Consider the following 27,501-nt stretch of genomic DNA (forward strand, 5'->3'; position numbering starts at 1 on the left):
ATAACACAGTTTTTGTATTCATTTGTGTTTTAACCACATCTCTAAAAATCATTTTCTTTAATATTTTTCAAAGATTACTGGTTAAGTAAAGAGTAAAATAGATAGCAGGTAATACAATGTCTAAATAATTGAATAATGACAATAAAACTATCGTAGCGGACAGCAACATGTCCACGTCGTTCATTCCACCGACTGAAACCTCTGTACATATACTGTTAGTTCTTTATTTGCTCGTGTTAGTTAATCTGGAGAAAACCAAATCTTTCATGTGGTCTTCAGAAGGTTGAATATGCACAGCATAATAATGGCACCGCAGTTAAAATTGATTTAAGGATTTAATTATGAAAAGTAATTAAGAAGCTGGTAATAAAGTCTGATTATGCACGGCTGGAGGTTAGAAAAGTGCATCTGATTTTGTTCCTAAATACTTGGATCTCTCCAACAATCTCACCTCACACAAATCCCAAAGGTTTCTTGCTCTGCTTATTCAGGCCCACCGACTCCTGCTGTACACACAGATATCAAAACAACAACAGCAAATATTATCACAAGCAACACAGCATCATGTAGAAAAGGAGCACTGTGAAATGACATGGGTGTGTACGCACACCTTCTCACCATACAGGGGAAAAACAACATGAATGTAAATGAATGTGGATATTTGCATCATTATGAGAGCAGTGCTGGAGCACAGGAAGAGTGCGTAGACAAAATAGCACGAATCAGTAAATCACTCTTTAAACACCCAGCGTGCATCTCTCCCCCTCTGTCACCAACGCTGTTTTCTGGTTACTATTTACATTTCAAACTTTTTGCATTTCTGTCATTAAAGAGAATTTCATTCAGTTCATTTCAAGTGTCCCACTGCTGCATTCGGGGGGCTCAGGCATCCTTTGTTTGTTCACAGGTTTCCACATCAGAGAGGAAGCTCGAGCTTTAATGCTGCCACCGTTTCTAAATGCTTACAGCGTGTCTATCTACACGTGCCTCACCACCACACCTCACTGCTGGGCACAGCAATCCCAATATTACCCCCTTCACAATATCACTGATGACATGAAAATCGCTGAAAGGAGAAGGCTGAGATGAAGAGCTGCGGTAGTTTGCTAGACAGCTTGCATAGAGAAATCTCCAGTCATCCAGCCTCCTCAACGTTATCTGAACGCCTCCCAAGACTACACGGGGCATCGTTTCTTGCGATTGTGATAAAATTACTTCATACTTGCTACTTACCTCTTTATATTACTTCATGGCAGTCACTGGGAAGATATGTAGCATGAAAAAAATAATCCCACAACTTATCCATAATAGCCCTCGGTCGGTAAAGACACGGAAACAGTCGACAGTGAACGAGTGTGTAAGTGTTTAGCCACACCCTTAATTCAGGGTTTAGGGACATTTATCTACTGTGAATCGCAGAATTATTACTTTCTAAGTGAGCATGAAAATGTACAATTTAAGAGTATAAAGGAAGGAACTCGGGCTGAAAGGGGTCCCTTTATAGTCAGTTTCATCTTCTCAGCGAATCTGAAATAAACAGGATAAAGGAATCTCCACAAACAGCCAGCCTTTGTCAGGATTTGTTTAGTGGTTGTGTTAGTGGTGGTGCTGGTGTGTGTAAGGGAACACAGGGGAATCTGTGTGTGTAAAGGTCAAGGGTCAAGGAGGCATTTTCTTTTTTTCTTTCTTTCTTTTTTTTGTTAGAGAGGAGGGGGGAGGGGGTGGTCACACTTCGGTGCTGATGGCGCGGGTGTTGGTGTAGAATTCAGGAGGCCGACCTCGCTGCGTCTCCCTCAGCAGGGAGCCTCGGACCGCGGGCAACGGCATCGACAGCGCCTGGTTGTCATAGTGCGTGGGCATGTAGGTGATGCGCTCGCCACCGTTGCGCATTTCATCTGTAGTGCGGATGTAAAAGGGCGAGTCGTAGGGTGAGCAGGTGGGACAGTAGCTGCGTCGCCCCCTGGTGGTTTTGGTGGGTTTGTAGGATTTGGGCGGCACCGGTGGCGACAGGGACAGCGGGGTGATGATGGATCCGTCCAGGCCTGAGACACTGCAGGCGTTGCAGGCAAAGTGTTGCTGAGAGATGGAGCCGCTGTCAGACCCATTCTTCTTGCAGCAGTAGTACTACAGAGAGAGAAAAAGTCGTTGCTGTGGTTAAACTCAGGTTTTCTGAAAAATAAAAATACACTGAAGAAGCCACCGGGATACTCCCAGTAATAATTTCCTTTCAGTACAACTTCAACTGTTTCCTGTGTGGATTCAATCTATCGTGTGGCTGAACAACACTGCGTCTGTTACAGAGCCCAAAAATCCTATTTTTCAAAGACAAATGAATGCCTCATCTTCCTAGTCGTTTTTGTGTCCTTTTATAAAGATACTGGCACTAATTTCTATATTTCTAAAAGAAACCAACTCCACTGAGAACCAGATGCGATGAACTATACAGTATAGTAAAGTAGTATAAACATACCTGGAGTCTACAATAACACAGCACGGCTATGATACACAGAAGTATCACTGTGGCCAGTATTCCTCCGGTTATGACAACAGTTCCAGCTGTCATCCGACCAGCTCTCCATCAAACTCTGAGGCAGGCACAGGAAATGAATTTAGAAAGAGCTTTCTCATTGCTGACCCGATATGAAGCGTGAAGTCATGCAAGTGTAAGGCTGTTCAACCTCTTTCACCAGTATAATAAACAGTGAGGTCTATCATTTGTTGGGCAACGACACATTTGTGGATTCTCTATGTCTGTAATTCAAGTGTTCACCTTTAAATCAATTTATTTAATCAAAGTATGAACATACAACTTCAAATTAGGATATTTACAACTACAAGTAAACGTAACGGACAATAACGTGCATAGACGTATAGAAATGAAGTCCTAAAATTAGTATATTCATCAACAAAGTCCAATGTTTTGAAGCTAAAATGTTTATTTTACTTTGTGCAAGTATTAAAATCGAAGCAACTTTGACATAACTTTGTGTAACTTTGTCTCAGCTAATTGGATCAGTGCATTTGGCGTTGAGTTTCTGCACAGAGTAGGAGAATTTTATGTTAACAACATAAAATTATTTGCATTGTGGAAAACATGATATTACAATCACACGTACATGTGTTGATATACTCACGTTCAGCAAAGCTGCTTAACACCTGAAAGGAGACAAATAATAATATCAGACAGACAGACAGACGGTGAGACAGACAGACAGACAGACGGTGAGACAGACAGACGGTGAGACAGACAGACAGACAGACAGACAGACGGTGAGACAGACAGACAGACAGACAGATCAAACTTACATCAGAAGAGTGTTTGAAATGGTTAAAATCAGGTCAAAGGTGAGGGCTCACTTTATCTCACAGGCCTGCTGTATGAACATCTCTGAGGAGAGAGAGACAGAAATGTTAATTGTAGTAACTGTTTTCTTCCACAAGATGGTACCAAGAGTACAATAAAGCTCTCTCTCATAGGGGACAGTGGCTTGTTACAATTAACAGGCCCTAAGGAATGACTACAGTCACTACGAGTGAAGAAGAAGAAGAAGAAGGTAAGAAAACTTCATTGTTCTATCAGAAAAACACAAATATTAACAAGAATAACAGCAAATAATGTAAAGTGGCAAATACTCCTGCAAACAACAAAGATTATTTGTTTACTACTACAACAGATAAAAACGGTTCAATAACCTCATATACATATGATTGCATTATAACTGTATCCCCCTTTTTACCTTCTACCGATCAATAGATCAATAGTTCAGTTCTTCTCAGGCGAAATGTTCAGTTTCACTCTAAACAGCCAGGGAGACACTGATGTTTGTACACATCAAAGTCTAAATCGTCACACACATCTTCTCTCTTATCCACACTGGAAAGCACACACGCGCACACACACACGGACAGCATTACGGGATGGCAGCAGTAAAAGTGATTTAGTAGCGAGGGCCTCGATTGGTCGGGGTTTGGGTCTGCAGCCTGAGGCAGGTCCAGGTGAAGTAAAATCTATGCCTGCTGATAAAAACATGTCCATCCTGTGAGACGGGTGGAGGCAGGAGATGTTGGTGAAGGGAGAGACAGGAATGCTTTAATGAATTTAAAAAGAATACAGATATGCTACCCATGCTACACTCGTGCATGACACCCAGAATTAATCCTGACAATTCTGCTGTTTGACATCCGAGTGGATTTATGTGTTTGTTTTTCCTGTAAATGTAATATGACAAATCATTCTTCTCAGTGCACTATAACAGAGGTGCAGATTAACAGTTAGCTCACTGGTATCTCATTCATCATACTTGTTTTTGCATCACATGCTGCATATGCCAGAAGACTAATGCAGAGACTCAGATCTGAAGGTCATTTAGGTCGTGTCTTCACCCTGGTCTCAGTGTTCCTAATAATAATAATAATAATAATAATAATAATAATAATAATAATAATAACAATAACAATAATGTGTATGTGTATGTGTTAGTCCCTGTAGGGAAATTACTCCTCTGCATTTAACCCATTCACCCAGTGAAGCAGTGGGCAGCCACCAGTGCAGCGCCCGGGGAGCAGTGTGTAGGGACGGTCCCTTGCTCAGGGTACCTCAGGGTATCCGTTCAGTGGATTCAAACCCCCCCCGACCTTCCGATCATGGGGCAACCACTTTACCCTACTGAGCTATGCCTGCTCCCTGTTGCTCTCTACTGTTTGCTATATCTGACATTTTTTTTCCAATTTATATCTTTAAAATGTATTGGGCAATTTATTTTTAAAACAATCGCACTGATGATGTAGAAGTCTCACAAACTCAAAAAACATTGACAACAACAAAACTTCATGTAACGTATATGATACACCAGTGGTTGTGGCTGCTTTTGATGACAGGTGGGTATTCTTTTATCTCAGCTCAGCATTTATTGTCCTCAAAGACATTAAAGAGGAAATTCAGGCTTTTCAGTCTACAGGAAAACGGCTTTCTGAGCAGACCTTTGTAAACACTCTCCAGGTGAGTGCCCGGCAGAACCAGGCTCAGGGAGGGGCGGGGCCATCTACTGTGACCGGTTGGGGTGAGAGAAGGAAGACAGAATAAAGACATGCTGTGGAAGAGAGATGGAGGGTAAATGTGCACTCTTGGTACATTTACATTACATTTTTTAAATTTTTCTTAAACGAGAGTAAAATTAAGGCTACCCCAAACCACTGAGTGATGTCCCTGGGTCTACAGCCATGCTTTATGCACAGCCACATGAGCCAGTAATTAGCTGATGATTAGTTGGCCAATTTAATCTTTAAAACAATTTAAGTAAATGGCCTATGATAATAAATTCCAAGAAAGAAATGAACATTTTTACAACTCGTCCACACATCCTCAGAATTTTTAAATCTGTCCATATATTCATTTTCTCTCCCAGCTGTCATAGGACAAGAGGCAGGGAACATGGCAGACAGGTCACCATTCTACGACAGGCCAACGCTTACGGCAAAGAGACATTTGTGGCCGCTGGATAAACTGCCTCAGATCTCGGTGCCGTGTCTGGCAGTACTGTTGGGCTGTTGTGTCTGACTGACAACAAAAGCAATGTAACGGTCTTTTGCATTTGATGCTTTGTTGAGCTGTATTGTCCAGATTTTACTCTTTTGCACCATCTGGTGGTGAACTGTGTAGGGTACAGTTGGGTGCAATTTGGGTCTCCACCCAGCCATACTTTTGCAAGCGCACATGGTGTCTGCATGCTGCAGCTCGCGCTTAGCTCCGCACATGGAGAAAGTAATGTTCAAAGTTAGATAAAGAGAAGAAAGAAGTGAGAAAAAAGATGGAGAATAAGATAATAAGGCCATGACGGACTATTTAGCCCCTCTGGATGTCAGCTCACGAGGTTTGTGTACTTTAAATGTTTTATTTTCTGTGATTAAGGACTTTTGATTGATTGACACCAAGAGTGCATTTTGATGTGATGTTTTTGTATTATTGTTTTCGTCCGTGAGCAGTTCTCACGGGTTGTCAAGACCATAAAAACCCTGTTTTATAACTCTACATCATGCCTACGTCAATCCTTGAGGGTGCTTCAAGCAATCCTGTGTGGAATCTGAGTTTTCAAAAAGTTTAAACGTTAGAACGTTTAGAAATACACAATTAAACAACTCAGGAATATTTAAATAGAAATACTTTTTTCGTACGATCCCTGAACAATCACTTATCACAAGTAACAGGCACAAAAAGGTCAAGTTTATTTCTATAGCACATTACCAACAGGCCATGCTGCACAAAGTGCTTAACAACGTAAAATGCCACTAAACTAAATAAAATGCACAACAATGATGCAGTAAAATAAATAAATAAATAAAATGAGTCAATAAAAACAACAACAACAACGGCTGTTAAAAGCAAAATGTCCAACCCTGACCCCATGGCGTGAGGAGATCGTGCCTGCATTTAGGTCCACTGAGGCGAGAACGGTGATAACAAAAGGCAAGTTTTAATGTAAGGCAAGAACAGAAAGCAGGAATTATAAATACAAACAGAAAACCATTATTCAAAGAGTATAAACCAAAAAACACAAACAGTGCTGTGACAAAAAAAGCCCACACATACTAGAAAAAAGAAAAACACAATAGCTCCCCAGGTGTGCTGCTCGTCTCTGAGTGATTATATGCACCGGCTAGGGCTGTGGCCATATCATACAGGTCACGGTAACACCGGTACATTGTTAGGCAATGATAAAAAAAAAAGAAAAAATTTAAAAAATGAAATATGGCGATAGAATATGGGTAAAACGCGCATGCGCAGTGCCTTTGTTTTCATACGCACATGGCGGAAAAAGCATGGCGGCGATGGAGAGTGAAAAGGGTGAAAGCGGATCGTTGAATGAAACGGATGAACCAACATTGGTTTGTAAAAATGCTGCAACTTCAGTGGTGTGGAACTGGTTTAGCTTTCATCCGTCAGATACACAACAAAGCACTATTTTTGGTAGAGCGTGCTAGCGGGCCGTCGTTATTACCGTGTTTTTTGGAAAATACGGCACACTTAAAATCCTTTGATTTTCTGAAAAATCGACAGCACCCCTTATAATCCCGTGTGCCTTATGTATGAATTCTGGTTGTGTTTACTGACCTGGAAATGATTTTATGTGCTACACGGCGCTCGAAAATCTGTCACATGTTTTAGTACGACTTTGCTAAGCTACGAAGCCGCACCGCTTGATGGATTGTCTGAGCATTACGGCTATCGTAGGCAGGAGCCTCGCGGAGTGATACGTACTGTGCTTCAACATAATATTACCGTATTGTGTGTGTATAACCTCTTTTTAAGTTTGTGGATATTATACATGGTTATGCTGAGGATATGTCGGCCAGTTTCCACTGGAAATGCCTTTTGATTAAACTGTCAGCGAGGAATTTGCATTTGCACTGTTACATTTTTATATAACTTTAATGCACATAAAAAACAGCTGCTTGTTTAAGTGAAAATACATTGATGTTTTTTATTTCACTAATAAAGTTGTGGAGTTGTAAAGTATTTTGTTTAGTGTTAATTATATCGTCAGTTATATCGTTATCGCAAATTTTCAGATATATCCATCCATCCATCTTCATCCGCTTTATCCGGGGCCGGGTCGCGGGGCAGCAGCCTAAGCAAAGAAGCCCAGACCTCCCTCTCCCCAGCCACCTCCTCCAGCTAATCCGGGGGAACACCAAGGCGTTCCCAGGCCAGCCGAGAGATATAATCTCTCCAGCGTGTCCTGGGTCTGCCCCGGGGCCTCCTCCCGGTGGGACATGCCCCGAACACCTCACCCAGGAGGCCTCCTTGTCAGATGCCCGAACCACCTCAGCTGGCTCCTTTCGATGTGGATGAGCAGCGGCTCTACTCTGAGCCCCTCCCGGATGGCTGAACTTCTCACCCTATCTCTAAAGGGAAAGGCCAGCCACCCTTCGGAGGAAGCTCATTTCCGCCGCTTGTATCCGCGATCTCGTTCTTCGGTCACTACCCACAGCTCGTGGCCATAGGTGAGGGTAGGGACGTAGATCGACCGGTAAATTGAGAGCTTCGCTTTTACACTCAGCTCCCTCTTCACCACGACGGACCGGTGTAGCGTCCGCATCACTGCAGCCACAGCACCAATCCATCTGTCGATCTCCGGCTCCCTTCTCCCGTCACTCGCGAACAAGACCCCGAGATACTTGAACTCCTCCACTTGGGGCAGGGACTCATCCCCGACCCGGAGTGGGCACTCCACCCTTTTCCAGCTGAGAACCATGGCCTCAGATTTGGAGGTGCTGATCCTCGTTCCCACTGCTTCACACTCGGCTGCGAACCGCTCCAGTGCGAGCTGGAGGCCATCACCTGGTGAAGCCAACAGAACCACATCATCCGCAAAAAGCAGAGATGAGATTCTGAGGCCACCGAAGTGAAAGCCCTCCGCCACTTGGCTGCGCCTAGAAATCCTGTCCATAAAAATTATGAACAGAATCGGTGACAAAAGGCAGCCCTGGCGGAGCCCATCACCCACCAGGAACGAGTCCGACTTATTGCCGGCAATGCGAACCAAGCTCTTGCAACGGTTGTATAGGGATCGAATGGCCCGTAACAATGGGCCAGACACCCCATACTCCCGCAGCACCTCCCACAGGACACCCCGAGGGACACGGTTGAATGCCTTCTCCAAGTCCACAAAACACATGTAGACTGGTTGGGCAAACTCCCATGCACCCTCGAGTATCCTTGAGAGGATAACGAGCTGGTCCAGTGTTCTGTGACCAGGACGAAAACCGCATTGTTCCTCCTGTATCCGAGGTTCGACTAACGGGCGGACTCTCCTCTCCAGCACCCTGGCATAGACTTTCCCAGGGAGGCTGAGGAGTGTGATCCCCCTGTAGTTGGAACACACCCTCCGGTCCCCCTTCTTAAAGATGGGGACCACCACCCCTGCCAGTCCAGGGGTGCTGCCCCTGATCTCCACGCAACATTGTAGAGGCGTGTCAACCAGGACAGCCCTACAACGTCCAGAGCCTTCAGGAACCCGGCCGGGCCCCATGGACTAAGGCCCGGCCACCAGATGCTCGCCCTCGGGCACCCTCCCCGGGCCTGGCTCCAGGGCGGAGCCCCAGTAACCCTATCCCGGGCAGGGTAAACTGTTCCCTCGATGTTTTTCTCATAAGGGTCTTCTGAATCGCTCTTTGTCTGGTCCCTCACCCAGGACCAATTTGCCATGGGAGACCCTACCAGGGGGCAAAAGCCCCCAGACAACATAGCCCCTGGGATCCCTGGGACACACAAACCCCTCCACCACGATAAGGTAGCGATTCCCGGATATCGTGATGAATATTTTTGGCCATATTGCCCTTACCTAGCACCGGTGTTAAGAACATTCATCCATTCCTTCATTAAACCACAAAGACTTGGAAATAGCGTCCGAGGAGAAGAAAAGGAGCAGGCACCGCGTAAAAAGTCTGTGATCTGAACCGCTACACTGGACTCGAGCTCATAAACCATGTTTCTGTCAGAAAGTACCCCAGCCCTCAATTATGTGTGCGGACTAAACTGGATGGCAGCTGACAGATTCCTCTCAACATCATTCATCATAACTCTCTTCACCGTGAGCAACCTCAGGCTCGGCACACCAAACTATTTTTCATAATTAATGCCAGCGCGGTGACTTGTGCTGCAAGGAGGAAATGGAAATGGAGTCGCCGCTGTCACCACATCATCCTTTACTCAGACGCAGGCACGAAATAACAGACTTGTTTTTCTGTTTACGTGTTGCTCTGCAAGCACTTTAAGACAAACTTCACATTCATTTGAGGTTCGTTTATTTGACAAACTGTCTGCATCAGCGGCGCACACCACACGCCCACTTAGACACACAGATCCCGTACACGCTGCATGAACACACGTGTACAAGCAGAAAGGAAGTTGGATCAGATTAGAGTGACCCTCAAACCCCCACAATGGCTGAAGAGCCCTGCACGCCGATAACGCTCTCCTACACGGACACAGTGACACAAACACACATATTCAAACAGCCAAACATACTTGAGCATTAGTGAACACATCAGAACATCCTCATAAAACATCCATTAGAAGTGACAGCAGAGTTTTCATAGCACTTAGCAGCAGTCAGTGTACAAAGAGTAGCAGCATTTCATTTATGAACAGCACTGAGCCTCAGGACTCGTAACAAGTATCCAGTTTGGCTTGACGCTGCAGTTTAATCGCACTACATCTGAGGCCGAGCAACTGGATCGTTTGCAGTAATGTGCATGCATACATTATTATAACAGCTGAGGTCTCAGATTTAAGCACAATGTTTAGTTTCTACACATTACTGGAGCTCCCGTGAATGGTCATGCACTTCACTCCCAGAAGGGAAACAGGAAAGTGAAGCAAAGTATCACCAGGGTGGGTTGTGTTTTTTATATTATCATTATTCTTACTTAGACATAAGGTCTGCCTTCGCAGCCCTTTGGCAGTATGATGGTCTTTGTGTACCCAATGACACCATTGAACTATTGCTAATGAACTTAATTAGTTCTTCCAGTTGTTTCTCACAGTAATATTTAACTTTCCAGCCTTTTGTTGCTCCCATCTCAACTTTTTTGATTTGTATTGCTGCCATTCAGTTCAAAATGAATATTATCCATTAAATAAGAGAACATTTTGATGTTCTGTTGTGAATAAAATGTGGGTTCTTTCAGATTTGGCCTGGTAGTTAGTAACAGGCCGCATTAAGCTACGTTCCACATAATTGATTTCATATTATGACATATGCTACACGCATATGATAAGCGCTTTGTTCCACCTTGTGTTAGATGACACGTATAATACTATGCAAAGATTACACAGTGCAGAGCGCCGTGGTACTCGCTGATGCTTAAAAGGTTTTACACCTGCGATCATTGGCATTTTATTTTTATTGCTTTTCTTTGTCCCTGTTCAGGAAGGCATTTCCTTTATAGGACAAAGATCCTTCATATTGTAAAACTACAGGTTTCCCCAGTTAGTGGTTTTGGCAAATCAGAGTAATGCACACTTCTCCCAGGCCAGCTCTGTCTTTGATGGAGTGCTCACTTTGGATTCTTGGCCATCAGTCTTCAGGAGCGTATGAAGGACCTTGACTGCCCCCGGAAGATTTTTGCAAGATTGATTTTTTGGATCTTAAATTGTTCAGACCACCAGTAACTCACTGTCACTCTATGCTCCTTCAAAGACACTACAAACCCGCACTGGACTTAAATGGCATAGCTTTGATCCCCCAAATGAGTCCTGCAACATTAAGGATTGCTCATTAGTTAGTTTTAAAGTTTGTAATGACAAATATGTGTTTTTGTTGACATATATTTCTTTAAATTGACTTCTGAAGATATGATCAAATTACTATTATCAGATGAAAGATAATAAATCACCCCTTTATACATAAAACACATCAAATCCCCCAAAAACCCTGCAGACAATGCGTAGTTTTGACCAACGAGCGCCCAAACATACACCTTACACCCCCGCCCTACATTCTTTTAAATTTGTGACTCCCCATACGAAGTTCTAGTTTCGGAATATTCCACATTCCGTAGCTTTATGGTGGAGAGAAAACAAGTCACCCATCCAAACAGGATTCACGGTCACAGTTGAAATGTAATTTGTCTAATCCTGTTATCTGGCATTACGAAAGCTTTCCCATATCAGCTTCCCCTCCCCATCATCTGTGTTGTGGCCAGGCGTGGGTGTCTGTGTGTGTTTGCATTCGTGTGTAAATGTGCGTTTGTTTGCATGCGTGGGTCTGAAGTAAACACAAGTGTGTGGGTTGGTTTATAAAACATGGAACGCCTTTTTCTTCAAGATTATTCCTTGTAAAAGCGGAATAACGGGGAAAGTGAATCTGTTAAGGCTGCAAAACCTCCAAATGAAATCTGAAGATCAGCGTTTGGATTATTGGATTTTTGTTAATGTTGTGAGTTCAAAAGAGCAGCCTGTACATAGTTTGATGCTGTTCACCGTTTACAGTCCAGCTCTAAAGTAAAAGTGTTGAAAAATGTCGGCAAACAGTCACTTTATAAAAATGAAAATAAGAATAAAAACTCAGTGACCAAAAGCACCTGTGTGAATGAGCACTGTCCTTGGTGCTGAAGTTACTGGAAGCAAAACCTGGATTATTTGTTGTTTTAAACCATGAAGCCCGGTGGATTCAGAGTCCCGTTGAGTTAAAACTCAGACTTTGTTAACCTCGAAATTAGAAGCAAAACATCAGGTTTTCTTTTCCTGCTGCTCCTGCACCAGTTTGGCTGTGACACCCCTTTTATACAGTTGATACCAAAGCACTTACGGTACAGTGTTGACCTTTATGAAATGAAATCATCATTTAAAAAGTGTATTGGTACAAACAGTGAAATACTTCATAGATGTGTGCTCTGTTACATTCAACATGAGTGTGTTTATAATCTATCCTCAGTGTAAGTACAGAGTTTAAAACTAGTGTTTGAATCGACACTGCAGAGTGTGTGTCTGTGTTCTGACAGCATTTTGAGCATGTGCACACACTGAGATACGATCATTTAAAGCTGCTGAGCAACATTTTAAAATGTACAGTGTCTGTAAATTTAAAGTTTGAACCTTGACGTCTTTTTCACTGTAAATGAGCAAAATCAGCTCATGAAAATATTTGGTGAAAAAAATCAGTTTTACTGGGTTTTATTAATATTACAGGTCTGTAAGTAACCTGTGTCTCATTAGTTTGAGCCAGATCTGTATTTTTATTTGCTTTAAGATGCTTTTGTTCACTGTCAGGTGAGTAATGACATACAAATCAAATGTATGATTGGGCAGGTTTCCAGCTTTATCTGTTAAGGAAAATTCAGTCTAGGTTAAATCTAAGTAAGCGAGTGGAGAACACAGATTAAAGTGACTCTTTCCTTGTGTGCGTGTGCGTTCATATCTTTGTAGGGACCAAAAAGTTTACTATGGTTGTGGGAACCAAAATTCTGATCACCACACGTTTTGAAGGCATTTTTAAGACTCAAAATGGGGTTTTAGTGTCAGGGTTACAGTTAGGTTATGGTTAGAGGAAGCATTATGTTAATTAGATGTCCCCACAAGATATGAATACCCGACTGTGTGTGTGTGTTTACATTCATGGTTCATGGCTCAGGTTTTTATCTGGTGTGAAACATGGCCCACATGTTTGTGTTTATTTGGTTTTAAAAAGAAAGATTTTAGTCGAGCATATAATTTTGATCAGTCATAAAACACTAAGTCAGGCAGCACGGTGGTACACTGGATTTAAAAAGACGTTTCTGGGTTCGAACCTCCTCCACACCCTTTGTGTATCGAGTTTGTTGATCCGGACGTTGAGTTTTCAGGGAAACCCATGTTCAAAAGAAGTTTCCCCCTTTTTAACTTAATGTCACGAACACTAAACTCTGTGTGTCGGAACAAAAAGTATTTTAGCAGTTTACAGCTACACGTTGTAGAGATGACAGCCTTCCAGCTGATAATGACTTCATTTCCAGGTGACCTTGAAAGCGTTGTTCATACAGTGAGGAACCTACAGGAGTTCAACCAACCGTTATCCCATCTTCTCTCTTAAGCTGCCGCAGCAGTTATGGACCAATAGGCAGAGATTGATGACAGTGGACATTTTAGTTCAATTACTTGATTTTGCTCGAGGTCATTTGGAGCAAAGAATGCAATGAATGTGAAGAACCACTCTCCAGAATGATCCCGTTGGCCCTATAAACCCACATGATCAATAAAGACAGTAAAACGACTTCGTTCCTGTGAAGATGGAGAGAGATAGGACAATAGAGAGTTGGAACAGAGTTTGAATTTTTTTCCTCCGTCCAATCTGGACCACGTTCTGATGCCCTATACGCTTCTGGCAGATTTATAACTAGTGTACATTATGCTGTTATGCAGCCCTCCGGGCTACTGTACTCGAGCCTGCCAGCTCCTGATTCAGCCTTTCTGCACACTTGGTGTGACTCAAGATGTGGTGAATACCTTTACTCACATTGCAAGTGAAAGATTTATTACGCGCAGACTATGTGTAATTTCTATACATACATCAAATTCAATTTCCTCCCTCTTCATAGAGAATATCAGCAGTGCTGTGCTGGTTATGAAACTACCAGCTGACTTCCGATCTCTGCCCTTTAACCGCTATTACAACCACAGCTGCTGTGCTGATAGTAATATTACTATGACTGATAGCTCCAATAGAGCTGCTAATATTACTGCTTGATGGCTAATACTGTCCATGAGAGACAAGAATGACCATTGTCTCTTATATGATCATTGCTTGTCCGGTCACACTAAACACGAGGAACGCGATGGTTAAATGTTTTCCCAAAATCTATTTTTTCAAATCAAGTCAGGGGCAAAGCAGACAGTGTCTGTGAGGGCTTTCTAGTGAGTCGATTAAAAACCGCAATGGGCACAAAGCCTGCCACAGAGAGCTCATAAACTACTGTAGAAGGTTTTGCTCAAACACACTTCATTTAATAAACAGTGATGATCACATCTCACGAGAAGCCGTCAAAACAACTGGCAGATACTCTGATACTGTTAATAAATGTTTGTAACATCTCTCTCAACTATACAAAAGCTTCTGGAGTGCCTGTTGGCAAGGCACTGGATATTTCAACTCTGGCAGTAGCAGGTTACCTTTACACCCAGGTTTAAAACATATAGCAGGAAGGTGTGAGAAATATCCACAAAGTTTACCGTCATGATAAACATTCCCAACATTTAAACACCACAGTGAGCCGAATGGAAACGAGCTGTTGTACTCCCACCTTTAACGCACATATTGTTCCAATAAAAGATTTATGTAACTTATATCATTTTCCAGTATAACGTCACCAGATAACAGGACATCAGCCTATTTCTCTTTTAAACTTGTCTCCATATGTTTTCTAACTGCTTCAACACTCCTCATACCAAAGCTCTGGACAGCTTTAGCTTTAGCTGCTTTCTTTCTGTTAGCGTCTTTAAAAAAATTCATGTTCACCTGGATGATAATGGCTTAACTGTCTGATTACACATGTTGTCATAAATGTTTTTGTGGTAATTCCTCCAAATTTTACTTTGCTGAACTTTCTATCTCCCTCACTGACGATAAGAATCGGCCACAGACACATGCTAGCAACCTGCAGCTAAGTGACAGGTTAGCAACCTGTAGCTAGCATGTGACTTTTATACAGTCACTAGTTTTCACGACTCTTTGCCCGAACCATCGTTGTGCATTGATGAAACATCTCATAACTGGACATAGGTGAGCCTGACCGCATCGAGCACAGAAAATCGGTCGGTTCTGGTCTCTGCTCCCTGATCAGCTCTACTAGTATTATCTAATACTCAGCTTCATTGACCTGCCATTATTATATCAAGTAGTAGGTAAATATGGGTTTTGCCAATAAGATAACTTAACAGAGCCTTCATTGATGCCATTACTACCTATTCTTTAATGTAAAACAGATGTCATTAATTAGCTCAGTTGTATGCTTTTGTACATGTACTAAATGAAGCAATGAGGTGTCTTCCAAATTACAACACAGAACCTTCCTCAGTTCAATACTGTTAGCAGCTCTTGCGTTTACTTTACTGAATAATAGTGTGCATTCACCTTTGGTGTGTTTTCCTGATTAGAAAAAGTGCAAATAGGAAATGGAACAGGGACTGATGCATGTTTTCATCCATGAGCTGGAAACAAAATGGAAAGCTTGTGGGTCAACTGAATATAAAGTCAAAATTCAATCACATAGCATCTTGTTAAGATTCTTAACAAGCTGAACCACTGAATTGCTGCATCTAACCTTGGGGGAAGACCTCTACCCACAGAGCTACTGACTAACACACACTTCAAAGCTGAAGACTTGAATTGATTTTTTTGCTAATTTATATCCTGTTCTGACAGATTCACAGTGAAGAACTTGAGCAAGAAAAGGAGTTGACATTAACATGCATGCAGCTTTGAGTTGAGGTTTGAGGTTTACAGGGATTTCATTATAGCTGCTCAGCTCCTCCTCTGCTGTCCTGCGATATGCCAGCCTCCCTGCACATTTGGCAGCAGTGCAGCATCGCTGAATGCACATCCAGTATAGGGCAGTGAGCAGCCAGGGAAGCTGTAATTACTGTACCACTATTCTGCTGGTCAGCACAGCAGTCTCATAAAAGGAAATGAAATGTTCCAGCTTTAATCTTAGAGGGAGTAATGTACCACGAATATTGCATTAGCATACAGTCACAAGGAAAAGTTGCAACAGATGCTCGAACAGATTGAGATCTGGAGAATTTGGAGGTCAGGTCAAAACTACAAACAGCGTCATGTTCCTCGAACCATTCCTGAACAGTTTATTTGTAGTGTGCCGGGATGCATTATCCTGTTTAACAAGCCCACTGTAATTAGGGAATACCAATGCCACGAAGAAGGTAGGCGACTATTTTTACACAGCTTCCTTTCGACCCATAGTTTAACCTGCCTCCATGTCTTCTCCACTTAAATGTGCCCCGCTGTACATGTGTTACAAAAGAAAGTATGATTCATATGATCACGCTAAACAAATAGTTTGTGATGCCTATACCTAAACGGTGTCTATACCTAGACACTTTTTGGTTGAAATAAGAAGAAATGTAAATGCTTCACTCCAGCACAATGTCCAGACACTTTGAAAGGCCTTAAGAAAGCCTGGAGACGTACTGCTCAAGAGCATTTAAACCTGCACAGTGCTGTAAGGCTGGACGATGAATACACAATAAGGCTTCACAAAGACATATCTGAACATTAGGGGTGCAACGATACACAAAATTCATGGTTCGGTTCGATACTTTGGTGTCACGTTCATGCCTTTTAAATTTGTCATTTACTAAAATTATAAATATATATTTTAACTCAAAAGTACAGTTTTTAAATGTAATGTTGCTGAAACAACAAAATAATTACAAAAAAATAAATCTATCTGATGGAGAAATCCCGCATCTTTGGAAAAGAGAGTTTATTACAGAGAAATGGCTCTTTCCAAAATAAAAGCTATACTATACGCTTCTTCTGGGGTATATTCTCAGCAGCATATTAAACATATCAGGTCCCCATAAGGAGAATCATGTGCTAATGGCTGTCTAAATGACTCGGGTAAAGTTTGTAGCATGCGTGCTTGTTGTTTTTGTCTGCTTCCACTTGTCTTCTCCCTCCCTCGCTCACCTGGAGACCGCTGGGAGCACTGTGAGAATCATGTTCTTTGATTTCTCCAGTGCCTTCAACACTATTCTTCCCTCGGTTCTGAAGGACAAGCTGGAGAACTCTGGAGTGGACCATCACCTCACTACCTGGATTTTGGACTACCTCACCGACCGACCACAGTATGTGAGGACTCAGGGCTGTGTGTCGGACAGGGTCGTCTGCAGTACGGGGGCCCCACAGGGAACGGTTCTGGCTCCGTTCCTCTTCACCATCTACACTGCAGACTTCTCCCACAACTCCACCCAGTGCTTCCTGCAGAAGTTCTCTGATGACTCTGCTATAGTCGGCCTCATCACTGATGGGGACGACAAGGAGTACAGAGGACTGACTCAGGACTTTGTGGACTGGTGCCAGCTGAACTACCTCCAGATCAATGCCAGTAAAACCAAGGAGCTGGTGGTAGACTTCCGCAGGCACAAACATCCTCCACTGCAACCCCTGAACATCCAAGGTATGGACATTGAGGCTGTGGACAGCTACAGGTACCTTGGTGTTCATCTGAACAACAAACTGGACTGGACTCATAACTCAGACGCCCTCTACAGGAAAGGGCAGAGCAGGCTGTACCTGCTGCGGAGACTCAGGTCGTTTGGAGTGGAGGGCCCACTCCTGAAGACCTTCTATGGCTCTGTGGTGGCCTCAGCCATCTTTTATGGTGTGGTCTGCTGGGGCGGCAGCATCTCTGCTGGGGACAGGAAGAGACTGAACAGGCTGATCCGCAGGGCCAGCTCTGTTCTAGGATGCCCTCTGGACCCAGTGGAGGTTGTGAGTGACAGGAGAATGGTGGCTAAGCTGTCATCCCTGTTGGACAACATCTCCCACCCCATGCATGAGACTGTGACAGCACTGAGCAGCTCCTTCAGTGGCAGGCTGCGGCACCCACGGTGTGGGACGGAGAGATTTCGCAGGTCTTTCCTCCCCACTGCTGTCAGACTCCACAACAAAGACTTTAACTGATCATACACACACACATCCACAAATGTGCAATAACACAAATGTGCAATAATCTTTCTGGCACCGTTGTATTTTTCACTCTGTTGTATATAGCATTTGTATTCTATTTTTATCCTATTGTATATTTTATTCTATTTTATTCTACTGTATATAGTATTCTATTTTTATTCTATTCTGTACAGTTGTGTACTGTATTTATTCTTATTTTATTCTAATTGTCCTTCATAACTTTTGCACTGTCCACTTCCTGCTGTGACAAAACAAATTTCCCACGTGTGGGACTAATAAAGGTTATCTTATCTTATCTTATCTTTGCACTAGGATGATGTCGGCGTAAATGTGCAGTCATATTCATTGTGTTCCCACTAGAGCTGTCAGCGTTAATCTCGTTAAAATGACATTAATGCCATAACGCAGCAAATCTCCGTTAACGAGCTACCGCGGATCGCCCCGTGTGTGGGGCTGGACCGCGTCAACACGTTAACGAGCTAACTGCGCTAACGCACTAGTTCCCACAAATTAAGCATTGCGTGGCACATCCGACATACTGTTTTACTTTTGTCCATGACGCGCTTACCATCAGGGTCATACTTCACATGAAGACCAAAATAGTTCCAAAGGCCAGATCTGAATGAGGGTGGGGGAGGTTCAATTTGCTTTGTTGCAACGAGCTTAGCTTCTGTCTCGCTAGCTTGCGCTGCGCTCACTGGATCTGCGCTCGACAGTGCAGCCTAGGCGGAGTAGTCGAACGCAGATCCACTGAGCTCTCAACACAGACAGCATCGTCAGAAGAAAAGTTGATAAAATAAATTAAAAATTTTGTATTGTTCAGTACATATGCGTACCGAACCGAAAGCACTGTATCGAATGGTTCAATATGGATACGAGTATTGTTGCACCCCGACTGAACATGTCTGGCTGCAGAGCTCCACCCACCGTGGGTGCCTGACCAATCACATTAGGGCCCCGCCCACCTTTGGGCTCCACCTCCAAACAGGCATGGTGTCAACAAAATGAAATTCTTCGCTCGTATTACGTTTCAGCTCACGCAAACATTATGACATAAAAATCATTCCATAATGTCATGTCTTGAATTTATCTAATAAGACTAATCAGCGTGGATTCCAGGTAAAACTTCTTTTCAAAATAACACTTCTGACTAAATTTGCTCAAACTTAGAAGAAAGTGTTTACCTTTTGGAGAAGAATTGCTTCTCAAAATCATTCACTTTAACAGAGATAAACTATCAGTGATGCCTTCATAGTTTTTATTTGGCTTGTGCTAAGTTCAGAGTTCTCATTTCCTTACTGTCATTGTAGACTCAAAATCTAAGCGTGTCAGGCTACAAACCAGGCTAAACACCTTTATGGAAATGGCCATCAATCAGTCTATGAGCACTGTGCAAAGCCTGTGCCAACCTTCACTCCCTACAGTGCATTTCCCACTACTGTCAAAACAAACCCCAGTGAGAAAAATCCTTGGGTAAGTATGACTGTCAGTACATTGATCAAAGCTATTTCAACACATAGCCGTGAGACAAACTGAATGCATGACCTTCAGCTTGCAGGACGGTAACTGAATCCACTGTGCCACCCTGCCAACAGTCAGGCAGACTGAAGAGGAAATGCTTCCAGGACAAACAACCACTCAGCTCTCCTCTGGTCAGTTAGGCAGCGGCTCTCCGCTAATTGTTTTTGAGAGGGTCGCTCATGAGTTTGTCTCAAATGCATCAGGAAGCAAAGACACATCAATAATCAAAGTATCTTTATGCAGACACAAAATTCCAATCTGCAACAAAAGGTTTGTCTCCAATCGTCGCAGCATTGAGCTGCTGTTTTCATCCCATCCATGCAATCATGGTGAGGCTTGAGAAACAGAGAAGCAGCTTGTGAGTGACACGATTCCTGACTCTTATTGTAGGCAGGAAGAAAGAGAGGAAAGAGAAAAGAGGCCCCGCAGAAATTCAACAGCTTTATCACCCAGTTCATCTTAAGAACATCAGTCTCTTCACGTGCATCAGTTTATTGAGATTAAAAGGTTTACAGACTTTGAATTAATGTGTTTTATTTGACATGGATTAATTTAAAGATTCATTTTGTGCAGCTCACCGTGCTTTAGCCATGCCACATGTTTTATTCATATTCATGTTCATATTGATACTATCTGCACCTGCTAAGCTGACCTTTCTCATCTTTACTAACCAATGCATATATGCATGCTGAACTCTGGGCTGTGCCACAGCTCCGTGTGAGTAAGAGAAGCAGGAAAAACTGCTTACTGCAAGTATAAATGTTGGATGTGAGCTTCAAGCGGTGCTTGCGTAAGAGAACGGCTGCAGAATCAAAACTAATGCTGGGGAGCGGGTGGGCAGTGATGACAAAAAGATGTAATTTCAGGAAAGACGTGTTTTAAAGAATAACAGTTCGAGTTGACTGTAAGATAAAGAGTTTCCTCTGCGGAGAACAGCTAAAGTCTTAAAACAGGAGGTACTTAGGAGCTGACGTAAGCAGTCAGTCACGGGCCACTTCATGAGGGGAAGCCTTGTTTTATTAGACGGGAGGATAGAGGTGCCCCATTTCTACCTTTGCAACAGTTTCACGTGTGTCTTATTGCCACGTTAACCTTTTTTCCTTTTACTTTTTAAGGAATGTGATCACGAATAACTCCTAAAATCTGTCCCAGGCTTTCAGAGGAAACGTCCACTTAAAACTAACAAAAGGTCACATTTTGTGGGTGTGTGTTCCACAAATCCAGTGTGTGTACTAAACGTTTGTGAGCGTTCAGACGAGTGTATTTGTGTGCATTTGTTTCTCTAACTGAAGCATGAACTACAGATGAACTGCAGACAGCATTGGGGGAAAAAACAAGGTGGAGACATTCTCAGAAATCGGCCTTTCTCACATGTAGCACACAGCAGGAGATAATCCACTTCAGACACATTCTCAATGCTGGAAATATATTTAGTTTAGGCGAGGGTGTTGCCCAGAAAGAGTCTGGTGCAAGAGTCGGTGAATTCACTAGATTATTGCTCTGTTCTTAAATGGACATTACACAGAGTTTGCACAAGAAAGTTAAAAGACTGTTAAACCCTAAAACGACCCCAAACAAAGGGCCATCGTTGACCCTGTGGTTTAGAAAGAAGCACAAAGGACTTTGGGGAAAAATCTAAATACTGTTTGATCCGTATTAGAATTATTATTCTTTTCCCTGATTGCCAAGACTTTGGACCGTGTGGTGGATGCAGTGGAGGAGGGCATGCAGGGGGCAGTTGTGACAGGAGAGGATGCTACACGTAGCTGATTATTTGTGTGACGAGCCCCAAAGGGAGCAACATAAAGAACAAGAAGGTCGCACAGGGTTGGATGACGTGCACCTCACAGGGTTATTTATAGAAGAGCCACCTCCACAGGACAAGACTCGGCTGTCCATCTGCATCTAAAGGTCAAAGGTCACTCTTTGGGGATGCCAATGTTCACATTTTCTGATTGTGACCTACACCCGTGTTCACACCTTGACTCGTGTGATTAGGTAGAGGATCAATAGGGGGTACATGACCCTCTTGGGGGGACACTCCCATTGGGCTTAAAATCTGGGACTCTCCACCAGTTGCTCTTAGAACTGAAAAAGCTTCTTGGATGAACTTTAAAGAAGTCCAGACGCTTTTCTTTCCAAGCTCTGAGGAGCTTGGAAAGAAAAGCATCTGGATGACTGAGAACCTCCACAGACTCACAGGGTTGGACATTTCAGTTCTCATGTGCATCTTTGGAAGATCCTTAAAAGTTCAAGGCCATCAATGAATGTGTGAAAACAAATGGTGCGTAAATCTAAATGCCAAAGAGCTTCGTTCCCCTTTCCCCCGTCTTCCTGTGCAGGAGAGTCAGTCTGGTGTCATCTAGAAGTTGTATGCATGTGTCTTTGTGTGTGTGTGTTTTTGATGAGTCACCACAGATAAAGCAGCCAGCAGCAGTAGAGCTACATTAGCAGATAACAGCATCTCTCTTCCAGAGACCACCGGCTTTGCCAACAGCCCTTCTTCTCATTCGGTTCATCATAACCCAGGATACCTGCGCTTCAGGGCAAGGGGCGTTCACAACCCCGTGCTACAGCGTTTGTAAGTTAGCGTCACGAATGACCATCTAAAGCTGAATAACAGAAAGTAGATCTCAAAACAGTGTGTTTGAGAGGAGCATAAGGATGCCCACTTCCCTTAATGTCAGCATACTGTATGTGAGCTAGAACAGGAGTAAGATAGGAAAAAATACAAAATAAAAATATCAAGTTCTATAGTTTAACGATGTACCAAGAACCAAATATTCCAAGGTAACATATTACTGTTAATCGTGTATCTAGCACTCAGGTGGAGGTGGGCAGCTTACAAATACATGAAGGAGTTTCTTATGATTTTTTTGGCACATTTATAAGCTGAAAGTAGCTTTCAGCTCCAGACCCAGATCATGCTAGAAACCAGCCATCACTATAGATTCAAGTCTGTGTTAAAATCCTAGCTGGCAGATAATAAAGAGGTGAAAACAAGCTGGTCTGACTGCTGTTAGATGCTAGAACTTAGCGTCCTGTCCTGCTCGTGCTGCACTGCAGCTCGGACACAGCTCGCCTCGCCTTTCATGTGTGACTACAGTACGCTCAACTCTCAACTTTTATGGCAAGAAACATCAATACGGCAGCCACAAAGACCTTAAGGGGCGATGAATAATTCACGCAAGGCTCCTGAAACACTGAAACACTTTCCTCTTCCCCGTGTCGTCTGAGAATCTCTCCGCCAACCCCCAACACACACACACACACACACACACACACACACACAGCTACGGCAACTCAGACACACTCTTTCATGCATGTTGTCCCAGAAAATACACTCAGTGCAGTGTTAGCAGGAGGATGCAAGGATTTTACAACCAAAGGGAGGCTGAGTACAGCACTGTGCCACAAGAAAGCAAGACGGTCAGAATCTCTGACACAGGCCTTCCCTGAGGCAACAATGGCTGCACTTTGATTTCAAAAAATACTCATTTGAATTCAAAACACCACGGGGCAGTTTGAGTCTGTCATCATTTGGATGAGACACACTTATAATACACATTATGTCACACGCAGCGCCTACCGAGCTTCAGATGTTCATCTTGTGGGGACATGATGCAAGACTGTGGGTCAAAATTCAACCACTAGATCACTGGATGATTTCTTTTTCAGCAGACTTTTAATGCATCTGCTTTGGCTGCATGATTTCAAATTGCAGGAACCATTATTAAAATGCTTGTACATAAACATAAGTGTTTGTGTTAGGATAAGGATACAGGTTTACATACTACAGTATCCAGTGTGGTGCTTCTGTCCCACCAACAGGGCTTGAAGAGGTTAAATTGGTCAGCACAAGGTTAAATATTCCCAGCATTCCCGTATCCGCAGCAGAAACAGGAGAAATCGCGTACATCGTGAGGATTCGTCGGGTTTTATAAGGCAAACTGTTTCCTAACTTCACTGATCAAATATTTAGTCACATAGCCAGAGTAGGCAGTTACAGAGCAGCTTGGTACTGACAAATCAAATGTTGCTAGCAGCCAGTTGTCTTTTCCCACAGTGTTTTGAAGTGTAGGCGCAGCGCACCATCGCACAGCCTTCATATTAAATACATTTTGTCTGTTGCTGCTGCGTTAGCTGTGACAGCACTGACTGCAGACTCCTCTGGGAAATCAGCCCACTTCCTGTTGTATCACAGCCACTGGAGGTGAAGGAATTAAGACGTTTGTGTGTGTGTGGAAACGGGAGGATATAGAGAGGCTGCTCTACAGATATTTCATCAAGCTGTGTTTTCCAGCCAGTCTCCATGAGAAATGGGTCACACAAGGTTTTAATGTGGTGGAAATTAACCAACGAACATAAACGTAGAGGCGAAGGTTTTGTTTGGATGTTTGACATGAACATATACGCTCATGGATAAAACACCACCTATAACAAAGGCTAAGTCTGCAGTCAACACTGGACGTCAGTGCAGCAGCAGCAGCTCTCGGAGGCTTTGTTTCCAAGACAAGAGCTGAACACCATCACGCAGCAGCTTCCCAACAAAGTCACTGGTCAGTGAAAGCAGACGTGTCAAACATGAGGCCCGAGGCCCGGAATCAGACCGCCAAAGACACCGATCTGGCCCACTGGATGGCTTTGGAAAATGTGAAGAAGAGCTTTTAACTGTATTTCCTACTGATAAAGACCTTCCCATGGCTGTTTATATTACACCAATCCAAATAAGTAATAGATGCACCATTAAATGACAGAAGAAATTGGGTTTTTTCTCTGTCTACTTTATGATTTATCAGTGGGTTCACCATAAAAACAAGCAAAAAGAAAAAAAATGTCTCACTTGAAAAAAAAAGAAAGATCTATTTTAGAATAATATATATTTATATTAATATATTATTGCACTAACTGAAGTTTTTCTCTAAATTTACACATTTATTTCTTACTATTTCAGCCCAAAGCAGCATTTCTTTCTCATGTAGGAAAACAGCTGATATTGTGCTTTATTTAGGTCTTTATATTAAACGTCTTTACGCAGATAAAAAGAGGGATTTCACTGGTCCGGCCCGCTTCAGATCGAAGCCATCAAAGGGCCCAAACTGTAAAATGAGTTTGACATCTCTGATTTAGGCGTTTTAAACGTCAACTTTAATCTAAAGAAAAGACGGTTAAATATATTTCTTCTTTCTCGGACAGCAAAGTAACTGCTGCATGTGCAAATGAGGCAGCAGCACAAACACGTTACACATGTTGGTCGCACACAGTGTCACTACATATACGCTACTGTATATGAACAGTGTTTCCACAGAAATACTGTATAAACGACTGACGTAGCCACCAAAACACCACCTGGTGCTTAGTAAAGAGCTTTTGCGATGCCTAAAACTGAGCTTTGGGCCATCGCCACCTTGGTGTTTTGAAACCGGATACGACAGGCGAAGCACATATTTGACTGTGAAGTCAACGCCATGTGTTAAGATGTTGAAGTTAAAAGTTGGCTAAGATGGCGCCGCCCTAGTGGCAGCCTGCCGTAGCATCTCCCGATCGCCGTAATGTTCTTTTTAATCTTTTATTTATACCTATATCTCTATATTTATCTGTTTATCTTAATATGTATCTATCAATGTCTCTGTTTCTACACTCATTTTATACGAGTGCTTGATGTTTGTTGTATATTTGCTGCTAGGGCAACTAAATTTCCCTCTGGGATTGATGAAGTTTCTCTGGTAAAAAGTTGCCTGCATAGTCCCCATTGTTCACTCTAATAGCGACCATAATTTAAACGTCCACATGACCTGAAGCTAGAGGTCATAAAGTCATCAGGAAAATCTTTACTGAGGAGCAGTCGAGTCACATTATCGTATAGACTTGTCTACAACTGGATGTTTTTTTCTCACAGACGTCGCCCCCTGTTGAGCGATGAAAAGAATGCAGGTCCTTGGTGTCACTTTTCAGACTCTGAAACAGCATCCATCGTTCATACGGTCTGTGTGGTGAGGAGGATTATGTTTTTGCATGTGTGTGTATGCAAGCGAAAGAAGGCTAATAAACTAATAAACGACACTACATAACAGAGCCATAACCAGCTTCGTCATCCTCTGCAGCCTCCATGAGCAACAGCGAGCACCATCAGTTCTCCAAATTCTTCAGGTTCTGATCAGGCGAATACAAAAAAAACAGCCTCGAGTGTGGAAACTCAGAAACCAAAACAAAGCAAGCACATTTTTTCTTTGAGACTTTGCTTTGGTAGCGGGACTCTGAGGATTGACTTCCTTTGGATACAGACTCAAGTGGCCATTTAAGTAAGAGCAGTTATTTGTGATGGATAAATATTTTTCTTCTTTCAGTCCAAAATTCTGCGTCGTATTTTGCAACTTGATTGTAAAATGTGACCATTAAATGGTTGTATCTGTGTCATGTTTTGCATGTAGTACAGTGAAGGACTTTGGGGTGATCCCTCTCCGGGGGCCAAACTGAACTTCAGACCCCAGCAGTGACTCTCAGGAACCTTACCTTGTTTCCCCCATCTGTTCAAAAAACACTAACCACAAGCAGTGAAGTAGCCGTCACTGCCTTCATCTACACATCACTGTTTAATTAATTTCATTTAATGAATTGCCAGCAGGCGATCACAGTAGAATCAAAATGGCAAACACCTCCAGCTGAGCTTCTCCACCCTCACTTTTCTCCACTGCCCACATTTCACGATGCATAAAAGTGAAAAAATAGCCTCAATTAGACCTTCTTTGCCAGGTAATGTGACATTTTCATAAGCCTAACAGAATAGTGACCCTTCTGAACCCCAATCATTCTAATCAGAAACTAAAACCTCTGATTAAAAATAAATAAATAATAAATAAATGGATTTTAAATAAATCTATATTTTTGTTGAAAACGTCTTGCTTTGTGCTTACAAACACAGTTTCAATTTCAACCACACATACCTGATCTAATTACATGGTCCGCTCGTCAATCTTGGGCCAATCTTGTGGAAACTGACCATGAAAAATCCACCAGCATCCTTATCGCAGCAAGAGGAAGACAGAGAAACGCTGTACATGGGACTGCGGCGGAACTTCTCCGAGGATGAGCCGGAGTCCAGAGCGCGCACAGCCGCCAGGGAAACTAAACACCAGCGGTGTGGAAACCCCAGATTAGAGGTCAGATGCACGGCTGTGAACACAGCCAGAACCGGAGGACACTGAAAAATGGAGCATACTGACGGCGCGACAACCGGAGGAAACAAACCGATAAGGACGAGGACAACTCCGAGATGAGCGCTTTTTACGCGCATGTAGTGTGTGAAAACGCGTTCACCTCCATTCACAGCGGCGTTATTCTCGTGACTCCAAGAGAGAAAGCAAGCGGCAGGACGCTTGAAATCACGGAATTTAAACCGGACACATCCAACAAGTGCGGGACGCGAAGGCGAAATGACGCTGCTGGGCGGACTGGGGAGCGATGGGAGGAGAGGAGCCGCCCCACATCACGCAGAACCTCCCTTAAAAAGAAAGCGTGATGTAGTGGGCCTACATTTCAGAGGAATGCCAAAAATATATTTATATATGAGCCGAAATATTACCGTCGAGGTTCCACTTAACTCGATGCCAGTAAAAATGAAGCGGGATGTTTCTGAACTCTGTTTAATCACTGCATAAACTTATAGAGTGCACCATATTCAAAATATTAGTACTGTATCATATTACTGTATGAGTATCATAGTACTATATGATAGCAGTAGAATTCAACATGCTGATATAGTAGAAGAAAGCGAAGTTAAATGATAAATATAATT

At 43.0% G+C, this 27,501-nt stretch overlaps 1 protein-coding gene across 2 annotated transcripts; it reads right to left on the reverse strand.

Moving 5' to 3' along the window:
• Positions 1 to 27,121, reverse strand: fam163ab (family with sequence similarity 163 member Ab). 2 transcript variants are annotated; one of them, XM_063501071.1, is made up of 5 exons: positions 26,651 to 27,121; positions 3,307 to 3,388; positions 3,135 to 3,156; positions 2,471 to 2,585; positions 1 to 2,124 (listed from the first exon to the last, which is right to left on the reverse strand). In XM_063501071.1, the coding sequence occupies exons 4-5, from the start codon at positions 2,561 to 2,563 to the stop codon at positions 1,726 to 1,728; spliced, it is 492 nt and encodes a 163-aa protein (XP_063357141.1). In that variant the 5' UTR covers positions 2,564 to 2,585; positions 3,135 to 3,156; positions 3,307 to 3,388; positions 26,651 to 27,121; the 3' UTR covers positions 1 to 1,725. The 2 variants fall into 2 exon arrangements, with proteins under 2 accessions (XP_063357141.1, XP_063357142.1); XM_063501072.1 differs by having other exon boundaries at positions 3,117 to 3,156.
• Between the last annotated feature and the right edge of the window lie 380 nt (positions 27,122 to 27,501).

The sequence above is a fragment of the Pelmatolapia mariae genome, linkage group LG17 (genome assembly GCF_036321145.2).
Source record: "Pelmatolapia mariae isolate MD_Pm_ZW linkage group LG17, Pm_UMD_F_2, whole genome shotgun sequence".
Classification (NCBI taxonomy): Eukaryota; Metazoa; Chordata; class Actinopteri; order Cichliformes; family Cichlidae; genus Pelmatolapia; species Pelmatolapia mariae.

What these genes read in the sequence shown, in the direction of transcription:
- fam163ab (XM_063501071.1), bottom strand. Translation starts at nt 2,563, where the DNA reads ATGACAGCTGGAACTGTTGTCATAACCGGAGGAATACTGGCCACAGTG. An exon ending in TGTGTTATTGTAGACTCCAG is followed by an intron (nt 2,125 to 2,470) that starts GTATGTTTATAC and finishes CTCTCTCTGTAG; the next exon opens with TACTACTGCTGCAAGAAGAA.